This window comes from Patiria miniata, unplaced genomic scaffold, assembly GCF_015706575.1.
Source record: "Patiria miniata isolate m_02_andy unplaced genomic scaffold, ASM1570657v1 HiC_scaffold_24, whole genome shotgun sequence".
In the NCBI taxonomy this organism is placed as follows: Eukaryota; Metazoa; Echinodermata; class Asteroidea; order Valvatida; family Asterinidae; genus Patiria; species Patiria miniata.
The window spans coordinates 16,011,644-16,038,056 of NW_024037063.1; the positions used below are offsets into that span (position 1 = coordinate 16,011,644).

At 40.9% G+C, this 26,413-nt stretch overlaps 1 protein-coding gene and 1 long non-coding RNA gene across 4 annotated transcripts in view; both read left to right on the forward strand.

Annotated features, from left to right (window-relative positions):
* Positions 1–26,413, forward strand: part of LOC119732013 (centrosomal protein of 104 kDa-like) — a 181,732-nt gene that overhangs the window by 27,491 nt on the left and 127,828 nt on the right. For 2 of the 3 annotated variants that reach the window (XM_038205365.1, XM_038205367.1), the window contains 2 exons: positions 759–914; positions 3,836–3,859. In XM_038205365.1, coding sequence (XP_038061293.1) covers positions 759–914; positions 3,836–3,859 — 180 coding nt within the window. The remainder of the gene's footprint in view (positions 1–758; positions 915–3,835; positions 3,860–26,413) is intronic. The other variant, XM_038205366.1, reaches the window with a different exon arrangement.
* LOC119732017 lies at positions 21,876–25,299 on the forward strand. Its single transcript, XR_005271507.1, has 2 exons — positions 21,876–21,977; positions 25,251–25,299. It is a non-coding gene; the product is annotated as an uncharacterized LOC119732017 (long non-coding RNA).

Genomic DNA, 26,413 nt, shown 5'->3' on the forward strand with positions numbered 1-26,413 from the left:
TGTATGTACATTAATATCCCCATACCTAGAAATACCCGCACCGGTACCCCCGTTTACCTCACACTTTTGTTTGGCCAGTCCATAGAAAATGCCACCAAAACAATCACAATGAAGCGTAAATAACATACCAACAATGTTTTGGCTCCAACTTTTGTTTGGCCAATCCATGGCCAACGCTGCCAGAGCATGTCACAAGCATCGTCAACAACATGGCCAACAAAATTCGCTCCACTATTTTGCATGAATGGAGTGACTTTGTTTTGTACAAATTAATACACAAGCTTTTTCTTATTGCGTAAGTTTAAAATGCATTGGTATGAATTGAATTGTATTGAGAATTTGTATTGTGAATAGTATGCTAACATAATGTTCTTACGTAACCAATACGATGCCAAATTCTGGTTATACTTGATGTTTGTTGAAGTTTTAAGTTCCTTAGTACCTTATGGCAGGAAAAAAAGACACTAAAACGACATACAGAACAAAGGGTGATTGGGTGTCAACACCATCAACCGACAATTTGAGAGTCGCAATAAACAGTTGTCGGTTGTGCATTTATAATTATAAATTCAACCGTGATTTTTTGAGTGGTAACAAATAAAACAAAATGGAAAAAAAAACCTTAACTATAAATCACACAGAAATAAAAGTAGATCGATGGTCAGCTTGATCACCCAATTCTAACCAATTTAATATGTTGATCAAGCTGATGGGCATATCCCAATAACATGTGTGTTTGTGCATGTTTATACATTAAGGTTGGAGAAAAGCTTGGTCGTTACGAGGTCGAGAAGCGACGAGCCATAGAGACTGAAGACTATGACCTTGCTAAGATCAAAAAGATACAAATGGAGGAGTATAGATTACAAATCTATCAACAGCTGGAGCTCAATGACCTACTGAAACTTAGTAAGGTAAGATTTGCACTCTTAACTGTTTACTCTTACATCAGTATTTCAACATTTCACTTCACTCTCAACAGTGCTTCAATCGATAATGCAGACATGAGTAACTTCTAAAAGCTGCACTGTTGACTCCGCAAAAATGCTGCAAAGCCTTTGTTTTTGTTCTCATTCCTTTTCCTCTTCTTCCTCTTCTTTTTTTCTATCCCAAATCTTATAGACTTTGTACATGTCTTTCAAGATGATTCTGCTTTGTCATTCATCATTCAATAGTAGCATTGACATAGTCCCTATAGCAAAGTTGTGTCTTGACAAGTGATGTCATAATGATGCCATGTACCATGTGATGTTATCATAAATGCATTTTTCAAAGACCTATTTCTAGAGAACCATTGCATTGAAACTTTTTATGTTTATAGATAGGGATGTGTTATGAAAAATCGAGGTGACGTCTTCACATGATTTTATATAGATTTCTGAAATTTTGAAGATTATCGCCATATTTCATGCACATAACATGCTAAATTCAAAAACAAATTTTGTATATATAGGCCATCAGCCTCGGTCCAAAATTTTGGCCACCGGTATCAAATGAGGGGAATAATCGTCATATAGTGTTTTTTGGCAAGGTATACACCTCCAGAGTTGGAAAATATGTGATAGCATTGCAGTGGTGGCAGCTTTTTGGGTGTTATCACCCTTTTTCAAAATGTCCATCAAAATGCTTGTTACCACTCTAGGGGCAGTATACCTTGCGCATGGGCACTATAATCATTTATGCCCTGATTTGATACTGACCAAACCCCCAGGCTGATGGCCTTAGGTATAAATACCTGTAGATAGTTTTACAAAAATGTGTGAAGTCACGATGACGTCATCAAAAATGTGATTTTAAAACACATAAGGGAAGGTTTGATTGTCATAAAACTGAGTGAGAATTAGATAATGTTACTTGTATGCAAAATTTATGTGACGTCAAGATGAAGTCATCAACTGATTTTTAATAAATGTTTAAAGTTTTGTATTTTTTGGCTTACAGCAAAATTCTACATTAAATGCATTTTGTATATGAAATTATCATTTACTTGACTGCACATCGCCAATAAAAGCATAAACTCATGATAAATAATGCGGAAAAGCCCTATGTTCTGTTCACACAAACTGAAATTTGTATCCTTGTGGAGACATTTCTTTGTTCTCGGGTAGTAAAGTTTTCGAGTTTGGAAGTGAAGTTTCAAAAAGCTCTTATTTCAACCAGATTAATTTTCTTGGTTGAAATTCGGATGTAATATCCCTTTTCTAAAACTCTTCCATTTGTGACACATCAACCAACCTTGGAAATTCCTAGTTTTTGAGTAAAAATCCATATATCTATTTCGTGAAAACCTTGTGGAGACGTACCGGTATTCATCTATAGAAATTGCCCTGTGGAGACGCATACAATCTTTCGTTCCCTATTGTGTGCACGTCTCCAGAGGGCACGGTATATCAGATCTCAAACAGACATAGACCTCCAGTTTTATTGATAAATGTACTGTATTTCACTCATAAGCAATTACACAAATGTACGTGGAATCTACACATTGAGATTTGACGGTTTGCATGGTGAAGGGTAATGATAAGGTAAGTTGTTGTGGTAGCACCATGTGGCAAAAACTCTCTTGTGAGTATGTGAGGTTCTTAAAAGAACCGGGAGTACTCAACGTTTCGGACAGTATGCTCTGCCCTACTCCGCCACCGCATCAGTCCCATTAGATCTACCAGTGCCCTTGCATCCTTGGAGGGGGCAGATTTCCTACTGCCCGTGACCAGCCCAGCTCTAGTGTTTCCAGAGCTGATTACGGAAAGATTCAGTAGCTCACCCTATCCTCTAGCAACCACGCCTTCAAAGAATCAAGAGGGACTGGTCACGTGAAAGGGTTTAACCAATAAAAGGGAAAAAGAGTCCAATTTTCATACGAGTCTGATTTTCATATGACACCGGTCGTCGTACGGTACGCATGCCTAGCCGAGTAAGCAGACCACGCTGCGCGCACTGCATGCATGCTACAACCAGCGCTGCAGTCAGTGTGGGCCACCTGGGCTGAGGTGACGGCCGGATGGACTCACTGAAGAATACACAGCGGGGAGCTCTTGGAAGTTCACCGACTTTGTCATCGATGTCTTTAAACTCTTTATTAATCACCTTACGTTTCTTTTATTTCATAAACTCAGGTGCTGTATATAATAGACATTGAATTTGCAATTCCTATTTTTTACTGACAAATCGCCCATTTGCAAATCGGTATACCTGCACAGAAAGCATTATAGAACACAATGGGGTGTTTAGAAACGAAAGCACTTACTTCCGGGTTGGCGTTATTAATGAAAACACTTACTTTCGGGGTTTTTTTTGGGGGGGGGGGGGGCTTTTACGGGTACCCGGGTACCCGGTTCCAGTCAAAACCGTAAACAGACAGGCCTACGCTTCACCATTTGCATCCCACGGCCTGCATGAGTACCCTTGGTTTGCATCTCTCTCACGCTTCATCGCTTTTAGGCACATTGTAACCCCACTTCACCTGACAACGAGCAGAGCATATGGTCTGGACATTAACACCGTTTATTCTTTTGACAACCACACAAAAGAGATTTTGCCACATGATACTACCGCAAAAACTTACCTGATTAATCTACACATTGTAAAAATATATATAATATTTTGATATGGTGGCAGGACTCAAATTTTTTTTATGATATTGACTTTTCCAGAGACTTTCAGAAAATGCATATTTTTTTTATTGAATTGTTTGTCTTTGTACATTTTTAATAGCACTCTTTGATTAGCATTGTTGTTGATTAAAACATTAGTGGAGGAAGTATGTCAGGACAAATTTTCAAAAAAGTATTAGATGTGTCTGGTTTTATGTCATCTTTTTTGTTTATTTTGCAAGAATCTGTTCTGGCCTCCAAAGAATGTAAGTACATGTACTCCATTCCTTTTTTTTACTTGGCCACTAGCATGCACTGTCACCTATAAACACGTACTCTGCTTCTTGTTTTAATTCCTTTGCTGAGATTAAAACTAATAATCAAATTAAACTTGTACTTTAAATCAATGTTGTCTGCTGTCCACTAGAATTGGATCCATATTGGGTAATGGGACTCATCCCCTATCATCCTTTGGTTTTGCTTTGGTTCTTCTTTCTTTTTTGGTGTTTTTTTTTTTCTAAAGACAACTCAGTGCTGCTTTTCTTTTAAGCAGAACAATGCACAAACTTGAAATTTACTATGAAAATCAACCCTGAAACAAATATATTCATACAATCGTAACCTCATCATGAGGTCATAACATCAAATTACAAGCAAATTAGGACAAATTACAAGTTCAGAATTTGACAAAATACAGTGTGAGTGCATTGCTCATTTTTTTTTGAGGTGATTTCTTGCCTTTTTTTCCAGGGTTACCGGAAGTGCAATGATAAGGCCAAAAAAAAAAGTTCTGCTCCAAATTAAATGGCATTGGAAAATAGGGCAGGTAGGTAGGGATTTTTTTTGGGGGGGGGGCAAATTTTTTTGTGTACAATCATAAGGAGGCGTCTGCGTGTAGTCAAGGGTAAAAGATAGTATTTGGGGTTTTTTTTATTCTCATTTTTCCCATAAAAAAAATGGGGTAGGGGCTGTCAGAATAGGGTAGGTAGGGAAACTGGAAGCAGAACTTTTTTGGGGGGGCCTAAATGAATATAAATTGAAAACGATCAGTGGGGATGCACATAAAAATGTCGTGATGTCTTCATCACTCGAGGGAATGCCCACTAGCGGCATGTACATTGTATTATGAAACTAGATTTGTTTTATTTGCTTAAGCCCCAGTCACACATTTACGGTTGGAGCTACGAATATCCACAATTTACCAAGAATCAATCAATCATGATGAACTGTTGAGATTCGTGGATCAAGATGGATAGCCACGACTGTCCTAAGGTTTCTCTACAAATACACCACAGTTTGTCAAGAATATGGATGGATTGTTGAGGAATTTCGAGGGTACTACTAAGAATTATGACGTTAATGCCACGGTTGTCTGCAATTGGGCCACAGATGCCCTAGATTCTACGAATAAAGCATACATACCGTATTCGTAGTACAACCTTACCAGAATCCTGGCATATCCGTAGGACATTCGTAGCAAATTCGTAGAGATTTCTACCACGAATGAGTTACAAATCTCCAAAAGTATATAAGAATAGCCACGAATAATACTACAAATTAGTTTTCAAAGATGTCTTGCAAAGAAGTAGTCTGGTCCTCATCTGGTCAACTAGTGTAAAGAAATAGTGGGGTTTAGGAAACACGCTTTAGTCAAGATTGCAAAAATGGCGACGTCCATGACGATGGACACGAGAGAGGAAAGGGGTGGATTTGATGGATAATTCATGTTGTTAAGTCAGCTGCTGGCAAGCTGAGTCCTTTTTAGAAGTATCCAAGAATTGTGCAGGGAGCGGTTCATAGGGACGGCCATTGAGCTGATATAGCTCCAGAAGTATGGGGGCGAGCATGAACCCGACTAGTGCCATGGCAGTGTTCCATTCAGCAGCGTGCTTGCAGAATCTAGTGCACTGTGACACTGATGCTGGGTTTCATCGTGTCCGCAAGTATGTACCCGCACTATGAATGATGTTCAAAGAACATTCTTTTATAATGGAATTTACTTATTCTGTGACACCGATTCATTGAGGTTTTGTGACTTTCTACTCCAACATTTTCTCACTTCTTCTGTTATGAATGTTTTTGAATTCAGAAAACTTTAGGATTAGGAGACTTTTGGAGTAATTATGTACATGTACTCCATTCCTTTTTTTTTACTTGGCCACTAGCATGCACTGTCACCTATAAACACGTACTCTGCTTCTTGTTTTAATTCCTTTGCTGAGATTAAAACTAATAATCAAATTAAACTAGTACTTTAAATCAATGTTGTCTGCTGTCCACTAGAATTGGATCCATATTGGGTAATGGGACTCATCCCCTATCATCCTTTGGTTTTGCTTTGGTTCTTCTTTCTTTTTTGGTGTTTTTTTTTTTTTCTAAAGACAACTCAGTGCTGCTTTTCTTTTAAGCAGAACAATGCACAAACTTGAAATTTACTATGAAAATCAACCCTGAAACAAATATATTCATACAATCGTAACCTCATCATGAGGTCATAACATCAAATTACAAGCAAATTAGGACAAATTACAAGTTCAGAATTTGACAAAATACAGTGTGAGTGCATTGCTCATTTTTTTTTGAGGTGATTTCTTGCCTTTTTTTCCAGGGTTACCGGAAGTGCAATGATAAGGCCAAAAAAAAAAAGTTCTGCTCCAAATTAAATGGCATTGGAAAATAGGGCAGGTAGGTAGGGATTTTTTTTGGGGGGGGGGCAAATTTTTTTGTGTACAATCATAAGGAGGCGTCTGCGTGTAGTCAAGGATAAAAGATAGTATTTGGGGTTTTTTTTATTCTCATTTTTCCCATAAAAAAAATGGGGTAGGGGCTGTCAGAATAGGGTAGGTAGGGAAACTGGAAGCAGAACTTTTTTGGGGGGGCCTAAATGAATATAAATTGAAAACTAGAAATGTGTTTGTGGACAAACACAAGCTGTTTCGGATATTTGAAATACTCTGTGCACGTGACGAACAATCAGTGACGTCACTGTATATGTCATCTATAAAAGCACATTATGTCAAGTAAAACCAAATCGAACATTATAGTTCTGTAGATATAGGCCTATAAAAGAATAAAATGCCCCTTTAAGGGACGTCACATGACATTTGATGACGACGTCACTTCAATTTTCATCTATAAACCATCCCTGTGAATGTGCATACCAAGTTTTAATCCAATCGGACTTGTACTTTCGAAGTTATAGCGATTCGAAGAAATGCTCATTTAATGTCACGTCGCGTGACACATGATGACGTCATCGTTATGAACTCACTGGGGACCACCTTAGGCTGCTGGTCTTACTAGTGTCTGACAAGTGTAAAGTCAATCAGACATACATGTATAGAAGTGTTCCAAGTCTAACATGAATCGCATTTACGAAAGTGCCAAAGTAGAGTGTTTTAAAACGTGTACAAACCCTATGGGGACAATGCATCTTTAATGTAACGTAACCTGAAACCTTATGATGTCACGATCACGAATTTCTTCTAGGACCATCTGTGGGTAGTGGTCTAAGTGTGTACCAAGTGTAACGTCGATCGGATTTACGAAAGTGCCGGAATGGAGCATTTTAAAACATGTACAAACCCTATGGGGAAAAATGCACCTTTAATGTGACGTAACCTAACACTTAATGACGTCACGATCACGAATTTCGTCTAGGACCATCTGTGGGTGGTGGTCTAAGTATGAATTAAGTTTAAAGTCGATCGGATTTACGAAGATGCCAAACTGGAGTGTTTTAAAACGTGTACAAACCCTATGGGGAAAAATGCATCTTTAATGTAACGTAACCTGAAACCTTATGATGTCACGATCACGAATTTCTTCTAGGACTATCTGTGGGTGATGGTCTAAGTGTGTACCAAGTGTAACGTCGATCGGATTTACGAAAGTGCCGGAATGGAGCATTTTAAAACATGTACAAACCCTATGGGGAAAAAAGCACCTTTAATGTGACGTAGCCAGACACTTAATGACGTCACGATCACGAATTTCGTCTAGGACCATCTGTGGGTGGTGGTCTAAGTATGAATTAAGTTTAAAGTCGATCGGATTTACGAAGATGCCAAACTGGAGTGTTTTAAAACGTGTACAAAACATATGGGGAAAAATGCATCTTTAATTTGACGTAACCTGACACCTGATGACGTCACGATCACAAATTTCTTCTAGGACCATCTGTGGGTGGTGGTCTAAGTATGTACGAAGTCTGAAATCGATCGGATTTAAAAAAGTGGCAAAGTGGACTGGCTGAAGAAACGTGTGTTAAACTTATGGAGAAAAAGTCTGAAAAAGGAGAAAAAAAAAAAAAAAGAAAAAAAAAAATCTTAACGAAAACAAGAGCTGTTTCGGTGTGTCACCGAAACAGCTAATTATGTACATCTCAAGTTACAACCAAATCGAACATTTTAGTTCTGTAGATATAGACCTATAAAAGAATAAAATTCGCCTTTAAGGGACTTCACATGACATTTGATGATGATTTCACTTCAATTTCTATCTATAACACATCCATGTGAATATGCATACCAAGTTTTAACCCAATCAGACTTGTATTTCCGAAGTTTCTTTAAAGAAAAACGTATACAAAACCAATAGGGAAACAATGCATCTTTAATGTGATGTAACCTGACACCTCATGACGCCAAGATGACGAATTTCTTCTAGGACCATCTATGGGTAGTGGTCTAAGTGTGTACTAAGTATTTAAGTCGATCAAACTTACGAAAGTGCCAAAGTGGAGCGTTTTAAAATGTGTACAAAACCTTTGGGGAAAATATGCATCTTTAATGTAAAGTAACGTGACACCTGATGACGTCACGATCACAAATTTCTTCAAGGACCACCGGTGGGTGATGGTCTAAGTGTGTACTAAGTGTAACGTTGATCGGATTAACGAAAGTGCCGAAATGGAGCGTTTTAAAACATGTACAAACCCTATGGGGAAAAATGCATCTTTAATGTCACGTAACCTGACACTTAATGACGTCACGATCACGAATTTCGTCTAGGACCATCTGTGGGTGGTGGTCTAACTATGAATCAAGTTTAAAGTTGATCGGATTAACGAAGATGCCAAACTGAAGTGTTTTAAAACGTGTACAAAACATATGGGGAAAAATGCATCTTTAATGTGACGTAACCTGACACCTGATGACGTCACGATCACAAATTTCTTCTAGGAACATCTGTGGGTGGTGGTCTAAGTATGTACCAAGTCTGAAATCAATCGGATTTTAAAAAGTGGCAAAGTGGACTGTCAGAAGAAACGTGTGTTAAACCTATGGAGAAAAAGTCTGAAAAAGGAGAAGAAAAAAAAAAGAAAAAAGAAAAAAAAAAATCTTAACGAAAACAAGAGCTGTTTCGGTGTGTCACCGAAACAGCTAATGATCAGTGGGGATGCACATAAAAATGTCGTGATGTCTTCATCACTCGAGGGAATGCCCACTAGCGGCATGTACATTGTATTATGAAACTAGATTTGTTTTATTTGCTTAAGCCCCAGTCACACATTTACGGTTGGAGCTACGAATATCCACAATTTACCAAGAATCAATCAATCATGATGAACTGTTGAGATTCGTGGATCAAGATGGATAGCCACGACTGTCCTAAGGTTTCTCTACAAATACACCACAGTTTGTCAAGAATATGGATGGATTGTTGAGGAATTTCGAGGGTACTACTAAGAATTATGACGTTAATGCCACGGTTGTCTGCAATTGGGCCACAGATGCCCTAGATTCTACGAATAAAGCATACATACCGTATTCGTAGTACAACCTTACCAGAATCCTGGCATATCCGTAGGACATTCGTAGCAAATTCGTAGAGATTTCTACCACGAATGAGCTACAAATCTCCAAAAGTATATAAGAATAGCCACGAATAATACTACAAATTAGTTTTCAAAGATGTCTTGGAAAGAAGTAGTCTGGTCCTCATCTGGTCAACTAGTGTAAAGAAATAGTGGGGTTTAGGAAACACGCTTTAATCAAGATTGCAAAAATGGCGACGTCCATGACGATGGACACGAGAGAGGAAAGGGGTGGATTTGATGGATAATTCATGTTGTTAAGTCAGCTGCTGGCAAGCTGAGTCCTTTTTAGAAGTATCCAAGAATTGTGCAGGGAGCGGTTCATAGGGACGGCCATTGAGCTGATATAGCTCCAGAAGTATGGGGGCGAGCATGAACCCGACTAGTGCCATGGCGGTGTTCCATTCAGCAGCGTGCTTGCAGAATCTAGTGCACTGTGACACTGATGCTGGGTTTCATCGTGTCCGCAAGTATGTACCCGCACTATGAATGATGTTCAAAGAACATTCTTTTATAATGGAATTTACTTATTCTGTGACACCGATTCATTGAGGTTTTGTGACTTTCTACTCCAACATTTTCTCACTTCTTCTGTTATGAATGTTTTTGAATTCAGAAAACTTTAGGATTAGGAGACTTTTGGAGTAATTATGTATTTTTCAAGCCTTTTTAAGAATTTTTATTTGATTTCAAATCCCAACATTTTGCATTTTAAACAATAAAATACACATACAAATAATTTAGCCATTGCCAATGAAATTGTGCTAATTCGCAAATTAGCACAACTCTGAAAAGCAAACTTTCACTAGTTGTTAAATATTCTGCAAGCATTAAACTGAGTCAATATATATTTATTGGTGCTATAAATGTGTAAAACAGTGCATTTGCCGATCAGAATATTAGGTTCATATTAAATATTAATTATATAAGGTTCATAAAAATTATGCAGACCCTAACCAGGAGAATTACAAAAACAGAACTGGCATTTTAAATGCATGTCCAAAAACTCATGCTCCTTGATAAATTTAACTCATTTCATCTAACAATCCTATCCCTGCCTTCAGCCGTAAAGCCCAGTTCATTTTTTTAAATTCATAATCCATATGACAGCGAACACCAGGATGGGGGATGGAGAATACTTCCGTGTTCAGGGTGTTCATAGTCGTAGTCTCCAACACATGGCTGAATTCATGTAAACAATGAATGCGTTGCCCGGAGACAGTGATTGGTACCCAGACGTTACACAACTATTTTGGTTAGCACCAGACTACACATAAGAAGAAATTGTAAAATAGACGTTGTTTCTCTCTTTATGACTCATTAGCAATAAAAAAAAAAATGATTTTTTGAACATTCTTTAAATGTGATGCAATCAAACTAAATGACCCTGGTCAATTTTGTTTTACAGATTTGAAAAGAGCACAATCTCAGCATTACTGCTGTGAAAACCACATTCTGGTACCATCTTTAGTTCAAAAATTATGGAAGTCGGAACACCAAGAGATGCGATTAAGTGTTGTGATGAAGTGGTCCTATTTTGACCTGAATCTCCAAATGAAATTTCCCAACAAACAACTCGTTTACATGTAGGTTGATCGCATCACAAATCATTGTATTTATTTCCATTTGACAGTGTAAACACAAAATAACCATATTACACGTAGGTGCGTCACGAAAGAGGAGCTGTTTGGCACTTGGCCCTTGGTCTACAAATTCCTCAGATTTGCTCAATAAAAAAAAAAAATTGACTGCGCAGAATAAGCTATACTCCCTGAAAGAATGACCGTGTGCCCTTGATGTGCCTTGCCGTGTCAGCTTGCTAAATAAATAATGCACACTATTTGGAAGATGTAACATAACATTCATATTCTCTTGATATTTAAAGATATTGTCCATCATTTGTAATTTTGTGCATTTTGTTCGTTTTAAGCAACAAAAGTGTTCAAAATCTAATGAAGGATACTGAACAACTAACCTGATGAAGTTTCAGCTCAGCTTCAGCTGTATATTCCGAGAAAAACAGCATTCTAGGATCTCAATTTCAAATCAAAAGTTGCTGAATCATGCTGAATTCAGCGTCCAAGACACGTTCTCACTGAGCTGGTTGTAGCTATACGCGATGTCGCGCACTGATCCGACGAATTATAGCAAACCGCACGGGCGTGTGCGTCGTGCCAATGCTTGCGCGCGCTTCTCCGAATAACAAAACGAACTACTAATTTAAATTTTCATACGGTGCGTCTTAAAACGCACAGTTGGAAAGGCCTTCTTTCGTTGATTACTTCAAAATGACAGCTTGCCAGAAAGAATAATTGCACAGGGAGTTTAGTCCCCTTACTATCTTTCAACCAAGTATGTTTTTCAACAATATTTACGCCAGTTACTTTTTGGATGGCTGCAAATGATGGACTATAGCTTTAACTTATCTGATTGCTTGATGGAGTACGAAAATGAAAAAGTTTATACTTTATAAGTTTATATCTGGGTTTCGGAAGAACCACTATTGCTTTGACAAATGGTCACAATACATGTACATTTATGGTAGTAAAAGTGTTATCAGATAAGTGATGTTACAATGACATCATCATGTGTCAAGTGATGTCACCTTGTGTCAAGTAATGTGAGTTGCATTTTTCATTGCCCTTTATCTAGAGAAGAACAATTCCGATTTTTTGTTGAACCTTTGTACATGCATAGTCACGAACATAAATACATGAAGATGAAAATGAAGTTGACATCTTGATGACGTTATCACGTTTTATCAATTGGTTTTTGGTCCTTTTTTATCTCATCTGCATATGTCACAAACAAAAATGCTCAATATAATTTTAATCTTGATATGAAGAGTTTATGCGATATATATCTATTTGAAAAAAGGTTTGAAAGTTGCATGGTTATGAAAGCTTATAGAACATACACAGTATATAATAGCTGTTTCCAAACTATTTTTTTTTCTTTTTTTGCTTCAATGTATACATCGTCAATCTTTAACTATATAACATCTGTCGAAACTGACTCTGGGCAACCAGGAGAGGGCGGCATTCTAACAAAATATCAAATTGCCATTTATTGTGTTTTGAAAACAAACTATATTGTTGGTTACATAAATGTATGCAAGTATAAGTTCAGTACAAGCTTATATGAAAAGCTGTAGACCTTCAAACATGTTTGCTGTGATATACAATGTATTGGGTGTCTCTCTCACTCCCCCCCCCCCCCCAAAAGGTTACCCAAAAACTAAGGGATATTTTGACCACGCTTGTTTGTTCGTGTTTTCATAAGTTAAATGTGTCTTCAACCACTTTTCTTATGTCAGGATATGTGCATAAATTTTAACACCAAACCGTCCCAAGAGTGTTTTCACCTACTGTTTTCAATACAATGGAGCTCAGTGAACCATGACCAGAGGAATGCAATCAAGATAACAACGGAATGCTTCCTGCCCTAGTTTATGATAAAATCATATTTATAAATACCTAAGACAGTTTACCCATTCCTGTTGGTCGAAAGCCCAACACGCGGCCGGTTTTAACCGAAAAGTTTTGAGGCTATGGTGGTACAATTTACACCCTGGACGTCAGTCGTAATGCAATAAAGATGTCATCCAACCTGGGCTACCATCCCTTTTGTTTTTTGGTTACTTATTGGGGGGCTACCATATGTACAATGCATGCCTTATACACAGTATATCAAGTAAAATACAAAAGATGTGGATGAAGGGTAGAAAACATTTCCAATGAAAATCATGATCAGTGTAATGTGAAATTTGCCTACCCTGTTGTATTTATGTCTCTAAATTCTGAATTGAGGTAAATTCAATTATGCTACAATGGGGTACAATGTATCAAATGAAACCATTTCTGCTTGAATTTTAACACATCATTTAACCTTTAACAACAGGTCTCTTCCATTTGTCAATCCTCTTATATGCATCTAAGACGTTTAGCATCAGTCAGAAACTCACATTGCAACTCATTCATGCTGTCATATTTTATGTTTGTGCAATAGCCCACTTGTAGGTCTACCACAGCTTGTCCAGAATGCCACCGCTCGCACATTCACCAGAACAAAATCATCTTGCCACATAACACCCATCTTGCGCAAACATCATTGGTTACCAATCCAGCACCCGATTTCATGAAACTCTTCGTAACTTACGATGCATCGCAGCCATGCGACGCGTCGTATCTCTACGATGCGTCGCAGCTGCGATGCGTCCTGCGATCCATTTCACAAAACACGTCGTAAGTGCGAGGCTTCGTAGGTGTATTTATAGCACAACTCGGTGACTGTTTTATGTATTTAGTCAGCGTACAGTAAATAGTCATCTGTTATACTCGGACTCAATAAGAATGAAACTCAAGACAACTTTTTTTGTGCATCTTCGCCACAGCTTCAAGTTATTTATTTCAAACTTTGTTCATTCGCCAGATACCGAATTGATATGGGCAAGCTGGCATCAAGTCATGGGGCTAACAGGCCCAAAAGAAACATGTCAAACACATAATGGACTCCCAGGTCCCGTACATGTACATCAATTATCAATTTGGCTCCCAGGCCAACCATTAATGAATAGGCACGCATATGACCCAGTCCACATCTGTGGGGGACAGCCATGGCTGTGCTATGGAAATACAGCACATCCGACCCCTGGGGTACGTAAGGGGGAGTGGCTGCCCCTTACAAAGTTCAAATCGCATTGTATTACTAAAAACATCAATATCAGTAACAATATCAGCAACAATATCAGTAACATACCCATAAAACTAATGCTACATGTAAAGTCATGTGTGTACATGTACATGTAGTAGGCATGGGCTGTCTTCGAATCCTGTTAAAGACGCCACACGTGCGCATCACGCCCCAGGAAGAAGAAGACCACACTAAACAAGAACATATTTACAATCTCCCCATCACTGCACTGAACTTAATTCCCTTAACACTGAATGTGTGATGCAATGCAGGAGACAAAATCAGACAGTAGTAACTTCGTTCTCATATTACTGAGGTGAACCCCATCATACAAAAACAGAGCATGATTTGTCCTCTGAATCTCATCATGGGCTAAAAATGAAGCCCCAGACAGCCTGCAACGAGATCGCACCCACCTGTTAATTGATCGGCAGACCTGGTCCATGGACTTTTGATCCTTTGCCCCAAAGTAAAACAGGCGTGGCAGAATAGCTGACCACACCAACGTGGTATGGGGGTAACTTTGACGGCAACATTGCATGAAATATGCAATACGCTGCCTAATCTGAAACATGTCTGCGCGGACCATGTCATTAGTACCAATATGAATAATTGAAATATCTGGGTTACCACGGGGCTACTCTACTGGGCACGACACCCCGATCCATACCCAAGTCATCTGCAAGTGATCTGGCGTCCCTCTCGAAACGGCGGATTGGATTCCGCTCGCAGCTCCCGGCCGCCGGCTTGGGCGGCCGATGGCGGAGTCGGCGGGATCGGCCCGGCCCCCCACGGAAAGTCGCGGCGAGGCGCTGACGCGGGCCGCCCTCGGGCGGGACGCCGGCGGCGTCGCCGCGCAACGGCAGAGATTCCGATTTAGAGGCATTCAGCCGTAATCTCTCGGATGGTAGCATCGCACCACCGGCCTCTCGACTGAGCGCTTGAACCAACGGTCCGAATCTGCGGTTCCTCTCGTACTGAGCGGGATTGCCGTAGCGGCCTCTCATCAGTAGGGTAAAACTAACCTGTCTCACAACGGTCTAAACCCAGCTCATGTTCCCTATTGGTGGGTGAACAATCCAACGCTTGGCGAATTCTGCTTGGCAATGATAGGAAGAGCCGACATCGAAGGATAAAAAAGCAACGTCGCTATGTAGCAACTCAGGGAGATTACGCAGCTCAGCCCCACCCTTGCCTCTCCAAAATATTCTGACAGGAACATCAAGTGGCTGACGAGCACGACGAACAATTGAGTCACCAATTATCCAGACTGTCGCAGGACCTGATCATACAAACATGTCAGTAAAAGTGAAAAATGGCAATTAATTCCCAACTGGCAGGGATCAAGCATGCAATGTATGTGGACGGATATATGTAAGAACTGCGTGTGAGCGCCAACGACCCAAATCTTGAATGTGTGACAAGGGAACCCCTAATGTGAATGTTGTTGCAGCACCGATCCGAAACGAGTGGGTTTTGAAGTTTTGCCCCATGAGCCCCATGTGTACCAGCGCTTTATTAAGCACAGCACCAAATCGAAATCTTGTCAGTGGACTCCCATCAAAATGACAAAAGAGTATACCCTGGTGATTAGGGCGCAGCATGACGAAATCATGCAATGCTTGAACAGGACAAAGCTCTTTCCCAGTAGCTTGAGCTAAATGAATTACTTGGGGGGGGGACCGGAGTGATTTGTCTTACTACATCGGAAGGTAATTTCAACTGAATGGCCTGCCAGTTGAGTACAGCAGAAACGAATATCCCCTATTTGAAGGACTGACTCCTGCACTGCCTGCTTTGAATTTGCTGCAAACTCCCCGACCCACATGAAACCGAAGAATGCACCGAGCATTACTGCTTTGAACATTGCATTTTCGTAATAAGATGTGCACACTAATGGCAATGACTCAATGATGCTGACCAAAATAGGCAATGAAATTGGCATTCTACTATCATGTTTGGGGGTATCCCGACGAGCTCCCTCAAGGAGCTTGGAAATGATAAAATCCTTAGTAGGGTCCGGCCTACCATGCAATTTATGAAAATGACCCACCCCGTGGCTATTGGCACACGCACCTGCATGCGCTGGGAGTCAATTTCTAAACCTAAATAAGTTATAGTTTGCTGTGGGCCTTCAGTCTTCTCAACTGCAAGAGGAACCCCCAGTTTTTAACACATTGCTGAAAACTTGTCCAGCAGGTGTTTGCATCCAGCCCATGATTTGTCAACAAAGAAAAAATCATCCAGGTAGTGAGTGATTGATGACGACCTTGAAATTTCACAGATGCAAAACTCCAAAAATGTGCTAACTTTCTCAAATAGTGCACAAGATACTGAGCAACCCATTGGTAAACATTTGTCGAAGTAAAATTTATCTTGAAATGTGAAACCCAGTAACTCATAGTCTGCTGGGGCCACAGGAAGCAGCCGAAAGGCAGATTTAATATCGGACTTAGCCAACCATGCCCCAGTACCATTTTCACGAACTTTTTCAACTGCTTTATCAAAAGAAGCGTAATGAACGACACATAAATCCTTATCAATAAAGTCATTAACAGACCCCCCAGTTGGAAATGAAAGGTGGTGTATCATACGGTAAGTACCCGGTTCATGTTTGGGCACCAGCCCTATAGGTGAACATTGCAGTTGAGGAATTGGAGGCCTGTCATATGGCCCAGCTATCCTACCTAGGAGGCTCTTTTGCGATCTTTTCCAAAACCACGTGTGGAAGCTCTTTTGCGGATCTAAGACAGTCGGCATTTCGGCCAACCCGAGGGCCATTGTAGCCTAATGAAAAACCGGAGGTAAACCCTTCTTGTAATGTCTTTGCATCTAACCTATTAGGGTATTCTTTCAGCATGTGCTGCAGTACATATAGCTTAATTGGCGTTGGGGGTACGGAATGCCCGAGGTTGCCCTGCTCCCATCCCTTTTGGAGGCGCTTTGGCGATGGCAGTATGCATTGTTTTTGCGCTCTGCGTCGCAAGGTGCAAGCCCTTATTGCCAGTGGTTACAGCCCCTGCACGTTGAAAATTACTACAGCACACATGTACACCGTGACTGCCCTGGTAACACCTGCTGCACTTGTGCAGAAAACCGCATCCCTTAAAATGACGCCCCTTAAAACTATTAAATGCGAAACAAAGGCCTTGTTTTGGAACCAGTGACCCAAAGGAATTGGAACTACTGGAGGGGTTGGTGATGTTGCTTGTGACTGATGCAGCAGCAACTGTAAGCCACAACTCAGTGTCAACAATTTCTCATGATCGTGCAGGGTTAGCTTCCTGGCGTAATCTAAATTGCTCATCGTATGCCTTCCAACCCCACCCAGGGAATAGGAGGGCTACTGCTCGGATAGTTTCTGCGTATTTAAGCAATTCACCCCAACGAGTTGAATGTTTCATGAGAAAGACCGACATGTAGGTATGGAATGCAGATTTGTCAAGTGAGTCAATCTTCTTTCGTGGTTTGTTAGCCTGCTTCACTATCATTTTGCCCCCAATCAAAGCAAACTGTAATTCTGGATTTTTATCCCTCATAGAAATGACAGTAGCTGCACTATCCTGAAACAACAGTGAAAAATCCACATATATGCCCTGCCAAATCTTCTCTTTCAGAGAAATCGGAAGAAGAGACCCTAACGGGGCACAAGTACTGATACTAGTTGGCACAGACTGGGGGGTATAGGAATGCAAAGGTGGACTTACATTTACATTATCTACCTCATTAACTACTGGCAACAGGCCCGATCTACAGGTATCATCCAAACATGCACCCTGACTAATGCTATCGTTAGCCATACTACCTGACATCTGGGAGGACACTGGCCCGCCTGAAGCTTGGTGAAAGCTGGTGGTAGGGCATAAAGGGGTATTCTGGATACCTGTACTTGGACTGCCTGTGAAGCCCGCTGCAGCCATGGCCGTATGGGCAGTGTGCACCTGAGATGTTGGCCCAAGTGTCACATTGGTGTTGCTACCCATTTCCCTATGTTGCTGGTTGCTTACTTGCCATACTTGATGAGGAGCTTGAAAACTAGCTACCATGTTCGCAGGATGACCAGCATTGGATGTAGGGGGAACAGGAGGCAGCACAGAGGGGGCAGTAGGAGGCAACATAGTGGGGGCAGCACAGTGGGGGCAGCAGGAGGCAGCACAGTGGGGACAGCAGGAGGCAACACAGTGGGGGCAGCAGGAGGCAGCACAGTGGGGGCAGCAGGAGGCAGCACAGTGGGGGCAGCAGGAGGCAGCACAGAGGGGGCAGCAGGAGGCAGCACAGTGGGGGCAGCAGGAGGCAGCACAGTGGGGGCAGCAGGAGGCAGCACAGTGGGGGCAGCAGGAGGCAGCACAGAGGGGGCAGCAGGAGGCAACACAGTGGGTGATGTGGTCATCACTGAAGGAGCCACGGGATCATCAGGAAGAACACTTGAAAGGATCCTGGCCTTTGCTCTTGATGATCGTCTTACCGGTTTCCGTCCCACCTTAGCACCAGCATGCTTAACAGATTCAGCCACCCTTCTTGGTCGAGGCATTGCTAAGATTTCAGGCTTGGGATGAAAAAGGTTGTAGGCTAACACAATTCCCAACAGACAAGGCCAAGTCACTGCAGCAGAGCTCAAGTCAGCTAAATTCCAAGAAAATGTAGGCCTAGGCTATTTCACAGTGAAAATAATCCCCTGATGCAGCTTCACCATAGGTCTAGTGTTGTATTCTATCCAGCTTGCACAAGAACCAGTCAGCTAAATTCCAAGAAAATGTATTCCACAGTGAAAATACATGTAATCCCCTGATGCAGCTTCACCATAGGTCTAGTGCTGTATTCTATCCAGCTTGCACAAGATCCAGTCAGCTAAGTTCCAAGAAAATGTTTTCCACAGTGAAAATAATCCCCTGATGCAGCTTTACCATAAATTTATCCAGCTTGCACAAAAAGCTGTGTCAGAATGAGACACACACATGTGCATTCTCCCTCCTACACTTTAGCACTGTGATCTACAGCTGTGTCCTGATTGGTCCAATCTTGATAATGGTCTAACATGATTGGTTTAAAACTCCCTGTTGTGATTGGTCAAACTTATGCATAATTAGTGCCAGGATCCTTCTCAGAATCCTTCTCAGGATCCCAGCTTTTGGAGAAACGTCAATTTTGCAGGTATTTAAAGGGTTAAACAATGGGAATTTTTTGTGTTGTAATAGAGCATTTTATACACCTCACATTATTAAGCTGTTAGAATTTACACACTGGCCCTCATGGCATTGTAAATTGCAAAATAAGCTGGTTGAAACCATGAGTAGCAGTAAACCCATGTTTCCCCAAGTATAATGAATTTTGTCAAAATACATGCATTGTGACAAAATCTCATATTCAACAAAGAGTCGTCGGATCTCAGCTCGAAATTTGCTAAAACGTAAAACAAAATGGTAGCCGTGCGATGCAATTTTGAAGGAAAACAAGCTCTCAGTGGACTGTTTAGCTACTTTGAAATTTCAAGTGCAATGTTCCAGTCTTATTAATAATTATTCAATGAATTTTCTATTTACAACTTTACACACATTGCCTCGGTATTATAATCTTGTTTATGTAATGTTTATGGCATTAAACTGGCTAAGAAAGGGACTCTTCTTATTTAACGATGACCACTAGTCACTTCGTAACTTGCGACACATTCAACACATCGCAACTTTTGTGAAATGGATGATACAATGTCAGGTTGTCAGGTTGCAACATTCTTTCCCAGTACCGCATACCGGTACATTACAAAGTTCTCCTTACATTCAAATCTCTTCATGGCTTAGCCCCACATTATCTGAAGGAAATGGTACAATGGTACAACAACATCAAAGGAGACCAGGTCTGAGGTTGTCGTCCAATAATACTGTTTGTCCCCAAATACTTGTTTGGCAGCCTATGGAGACCGTACATTTTCCAGCTTTGCACCACGTCTCTGGGATGCCTTGACTGACAAGTTAAGGGCAATACAAGAACTTTATCTCGTCACATGCCACCTCAAAACCTATCTCTTTAGTCAGTTTCTCTCTCATGCATATCAAATTAAAGGTGATAGAATGTGGTTAAAAAAATGTAGTTTTTTTGTCCATAAAAAGGGGGTTTTGGGCTAAAATTATAGGTTTAAGGTTGTCATTTTGGCATTGTGTTTCCACATTCAAAATAGCCTGGTTTATACTCGGCATGAAAGCAAACTCGAACTTGAATGTGTGACGTCATGGCAAGTATTCGCGCTGCAAATTCGTAAAAGTTGAACATATTTCAACTTGGGCAAATTTTGCAGCTAACGTTTCATTACTTCAAATTCGATTCGCAAGTATGAACCAGGCTTTTCTATGAGTTTTTGTTTTTAAGGCAGAGAGAAAGGGTCATATTTTACGAAAAATATCACACCAAACATAGAATGCCCATGATTCAGTATGTTTTTTATCATGTGGTTGAAGTCGATTTCAGACACGGAACATTTATAACGTTAAAATGTAAGATCTGTAATAACAAAAGCATGATGTTTTCATAACATCAAGGTTCCTTTTTGTAAAATGTTGTTCGTGTTTTGGGGCAGTTTTAAGGGAAAGTTTCGCGTTTGTTGAGTTACAAACGCAGAGTGGTGGGCAGACAACTATTTTATTGCACACTGCCCAGTTAGGTTATGCATATGTTTATGTCAGAACAAAGGGTCATGAAATAAAATCCTTTCCAGTATACAATCAATTATTTTGTTTAAAAAAATGCTTCTTCACCAATGTGATAAATTTCAGTAAGCATTTTGTGTACACGTACAAGTTATTTCTGGTTTTAGTCACAAACAGGAAGTGAATACTGATTAAGTTTGGAGAGGATAAATGCTAAATGTGAAGTTTAAATAACGTATGAAAATATGAAATATATAAGTGCATGTATCAATAACACCTAACTTCGGGTTCAAACATGTCACAGCATTGGAGATCCCAAGGTAAACATTTTTTCAGGCCTAATGGATATCATTTGGGCTACGAAGATATATAAGACAGGGATCAAATGATAGAAGTAAGTTTAAAATATGATCGTTTCCAAATTCTCCATAATGAAACTTCCGGTCTGATGATGTCATGAATTTAAAACCTTGCGAAGTTATCCGTGGTTAATCAAAGAATATCAAGGGGCGATTTGGTAAAATATGAACGGATGGTTTTAAAATTAAAGAAAGCAAACTGCATGTTATGTTCAGCTTTTGGATGATGGCGTCATCCCAATGTTTTTTGTGTCTGGCAATCCTCACTAAACACTTTTATAATTTAAATGTCTTAAAGGGAATGTACATCATTGGCTTTTGCTGTAATTTTCAGAAATGAACTATTTGGGGGGTTAGTATAATAGATCAAATATTGTTGCACTGACATGTTTGACGTTTTGTGTTCGAAAATGCTGGAAAAACCAAGAAAAACAAAAATATTTAAGTAGTCTGGTTCCCTGACTCCACTAAAGATGAAATGGATCAAAAATACAGGAAAATTGTAAGGTAAGGGAACCAGTCTAGCTGGCCTGCACCCGTTCATGAACATGGAACCAATAGCTAGCAAAAAAAATTTAGACTAAAAAAAATGGTAAATTTGGAGCAGTCATTGAAAAATAGTTATGTTTTTCCAACGGTGTTCGGCCGACCAGCGTTGGAAATTTTCTTGAAAATGGCTTCATCCCAGGTGCCATAATTTCACAGGATGCTTTAGCATGTCATTTACCAACATCCTAGTAAGGTATTTCGTAACAACTTGGTAGTTTTATTTTTCGATGTTTGCAAATGTTGTATTTTCCCTTTAAGTGAAATGCTTAGAACTGCTTTTGAGTTAAATTCAGTTTTTATTGCAGTTCCAGTAACACACGAAGTAAAGGTTACACTACAGGTACCTACAATTTTGTTTTGCTCTGTCCCTTCAAAAGGCATGAGCAACTCCATTTGACAACTTTTGTCTTCGTGTTCCTCCACTGATTTATTGTATTAACAATTTATTCTCTCCCTTTCTACAGATATGAGTGACACCATTTGCACTTTCCAACAGCTCAGAAAGGCAAAGGAAAAAGCCTTACGCTTTTCCTACCATCAGGATAACTACAGTTTTTACTCCCTCTCTCGATTTATCCCCAAAGGTTTGCAACTGTCTCACACTCCCTGCTTAGGAAACCTCCCACCACACCTTCAAAGGAGATGGAATCAAGTTCTACATGGTGCCTCTATTAAACTCATCAATATTCTCTCTCAGCAGTGTCAATTTACACGTGAGGACCTCCATCAGAATATTTCCCACCTTGACTCCCAACTCAAATCCAGTTGTTCTGACTCCACGTACAGGAATTTCCATGATGAGATTGAAAGGGGTTTGTCTAACCTTGACTCTGTCCTACTCAACAGGAGAAACAAGAAGATTGGTGGCTTGCTTGCCAAGCAACAGCAACGCAGACACAGACGTTTCAGACGTCCTAGGTCCCCATCTACCACGCCACCGCCAGAACCCCCTGTCAACACTGTAGTTAATCTTTCTTCCTCATCAATATCTGACGCAGAGCACAAACTTCTCTCCAAGGGTCTCAATTTTTGTCCCGCTCCCCGTTCTGTGAACCAGGTTCAGCTCAGCCAAGATCTCACGGAATACTACCGCAGAATCCGCCTGCGTGAGTTTTTCCTGGACAGTGAACCGTGTGAGCCAGAGCCTTTTCGAGTCAAGAGTTCATGGGTACCCCCCAAGAATCGTGTGCCAGCCATAGAGACATACGTTCAAGTTATCAATTCCCAAGTCACTAACCCGGACAACTTCCCCCACAGGACTCATGATAATCTCCCCAGAGAGGAGCGCCTGGCTCTCAACTCCTTGCGCTCTCGCACCGACATCATCATCAAGCCAGCAGATAAAGGTTCAGCTGTGGTCATCATGGATCGTCAGCAGTACATTGATGAGGCCCACCGCCAGTTGGATAATCGCACTAACTATACCCGCCTTGACTCTGACCCCACAGGCACTTTCTGTCAAGATATACAACAGGTACTTGACGATATGCGATCACGTGACCAGTTGTCGAAGAAAGCTCACAAATTTCTTTCTCCCTGTGATTGTAGGACTGCCAGATTTTACCTTCTACCCAAGATTCACAAGGCTGGCAACCCCGGTAGACCCATCATCTCCGGTAATGGCTCACCCACGGAACGCATCTCCCTGTTCATTGACAGTTTTCTCAAACCCCTTGTCCCACAGATTTCGTCATACATTCACGACACCCCAGACTTCCTACGCAAGCTTGAAGGAATCAAGGACCAGATTCCCAGCACAGCCATCATTGGGACTTTCGACGTCTCATCTCTGTACACCAACATCCCACATGAGGAGGGTGTTCGTGCTTGCTCCTTGGCTCTGGCCAAGGCAGGACACACGACTCCTCCCATCAGTGATGTTGGCACCCTCATGAGACTTATACTAACGAAGAACAATTTTTCCTTCCTTGGTGAACACTATCTACAGGTACACGGCACTGCAATGGGCACTCGCATGGCCCCGTCGATGGCTTGCCTCTTCATGGGTGACCTCGAAGAACGCATTCTTGCCTCGGCCCCATGTCGCCCATGGATCTGGTGGAGATATATTGATGATGTTTTCTTCATCTGGACCAGTGATGAGGACAGTCTCTTGACCTTCACTAACCACATCAATTCCTTCCACAGAACCATCAAATTCACATCGGAGTTCTCGGCTCACCAAACCCACTTTCTGGATGTCACCGTCCGCAAGCAAGGCAACTCACTAACCACTGACCTGTATTCCAAACCCACAGACACCCACCAGTACCTCCACTCCTCCAGCTGTCACCCCAGGCACTGCAAAACTGGCATAGCGTTTAGCCAGGCACTCCGACTCAGAAGAATTTGTTCTAATGATTCCGATTTCTCCCGCCATACACAGATACTGAAGAACAACTTGGTGGCCAGGGGTCACAGCTCTCGCCAAGTTCATCGTGCCATTGCCAGAGCTAAAGCTATCCCCAGAAATCTAGCTCTCACGGGAAAGGCCCCTGATGCCATGGCCAAACCCATGATTCCCTTGGTTACCACGTTTCACCCCAATCTCCCTCCCCTCCGCAAAATCACTAATGACAATCATCATATCCTCCATACTTCAGATCGCCTTGCCCGCGCCATCCCCAACGGCCCCACATTGGCTTACAGGCGTCCTCGAAATCTACGGGACTTGATTGTTCGAGCTGAAGTCCCTTCCTTAGATGCATCCCCTCCCACCCAGCATGGTACTTTCAAGTGCAGTTCCAGATGTGTTGTCTGCCAGATTCATATCCAGGAGTCTGACTCCTTTTCTGGCCACTCTTCTGTCACTACCCACAGAACCATTGGTAACATCACTTGTAACACCTCTAATGTTATATATCTCATTTCTTGCAGGGTCTGTGGAGTGCAGTATGTAGGTGAGACTAAGAATACGCTCAAGAAGCGTTTCTATGCCCATCGGTCAACGGTCAACACCAAGAAACTAGACACCCCTGTTGGTCATCACTTCAACCTGCCTAACCACTCCATTTCTGATATGATTTTGCAGGGCATTGAATCTCTTGGCCATCGCAAAGAGTCAGTTCGCCTCAGCAGAGAGAAGGTGTGGATGAATCGTCTTCGGACTATTCAACCACATGGTCTCAACATCCAACTTGGAAATGATTAATCCTTTTCTTCCTCCATTGTCCTCTGTTACAGATAATCCATCTGGTCTTCCTTGTTTGTGTTTACACATCTCCCGCCATCTTTCATCCCTTTCCACCTCAATACTGTTCCCCCCCCCCCCCCCCCGCATCATCCCTTCACTCTCACACTCTTTTGTCCGTTCCCACTCCCTGTGACCTTTGATCCTTCCCCTTTCTGGTCCCTCCCCTGTTTACACCACACCCCTTGTGGTTTGCCATCTCCCTTTGTTTCTTTGTTCTCTCATCCACCCTCCCCTGCATCTTTCCACACCATTCCCTCCTAATCCTCCTTTTGTGTTTCTTCTTTCAGCCCTGCATGTTTGTGTGCACCCCCATGTTAATGTATGTATCTCTGTCATTTCTGTTTTAGCCTCTGAAGAAGAACTTGCTAAGTTCGCAACGTCAGGCCACATTAATTTTAAGAAGTAAAGGTTAAGCGGTTTTGTGTCGGGGAACAAGGAATGTAGTCTACAACCTCACCAAAAAAACCGAACATGATACTCTATTGAGTTCAAAAGATATTGCTCAAACTATTTTGTCGAAATTTGCCCTCACTACAAATTATTCACTTGTAATTTGATACTCGATGACATCATGATGACATCATTATTTCTTTAACATCTTTGTTCTGGGTTCCAAGTTCATTCTAGGTTTCATTATCATCCTGTAAACTCGCTCAAAAGAAATTGCGATTTGTTTTGATTTTAGGCTAATGTCTTCTTTTTAAATTCACCTATCTTTGACCTTCCGGTAGACCCGTAAGTAAAGGTCAAGCAAGTTCACAAAGAAAAACATTGATCATTTCGTTCAGGAGTTATAGGTGAATGAAGTTTGTCAATTTTTTTTCAGCTAAAATGGCTTGTAATTTGACACCTGATGATGTCATCATGACGTCAGAGTAATATGCACCACTCGGGATGAGGGTTGATGTATGGTGCAAGTTACAAGTTCATAAACCATTTAGGAGAAAACCCGTGGAGAATTATTGTCCGGAAAAAAAGAAAGAACCAAACAAAGAATATTTATCAGAACAATTTAATTTATCAGACAGTGGTCGGGTTGTGCCCGACCACTCACAAAACGTTATTTTTTGTTCATGCCATCAGTAATCATGAACCTTTCATTTCCATTTTCTTAAAAAATATAAGGACAATATATTACCTGTACTGCTTGGTTAAAATTTTGCATTCAGTGGCATATCCATTCCAAAAAGTAAGTAGACAACTTCAGTAGGTTTTAAGTCAGTGTTCTTTCAGCAAAAAAAGAATGCTTACCTTTTTTTTGTGATTCATGGACAGAAGTTTAAAACAGTGTTTGTGTTTGAAATTCCTTAACTTGAAAAGAGTGATTTGAATGATTCTTGTGCTAAAAGAAAGCTTATTTATTGGGCTTTCATATCCTAGATGTTGAAAGTGCTACATGCAGAACTTCATTACATGAATGGTCCTGCCAATTGGGTTTCCTTTTTTCTGCGCTTTTGCCCAAAACACAATAGGAACTGTATATCCAAGTTATTCTGCGAGAATAATATCATTCTGGAAGAAGTATCTGTCTGGTTGTCCATTGTGGGATAAGGAAGAGCTTCCATGGTTTG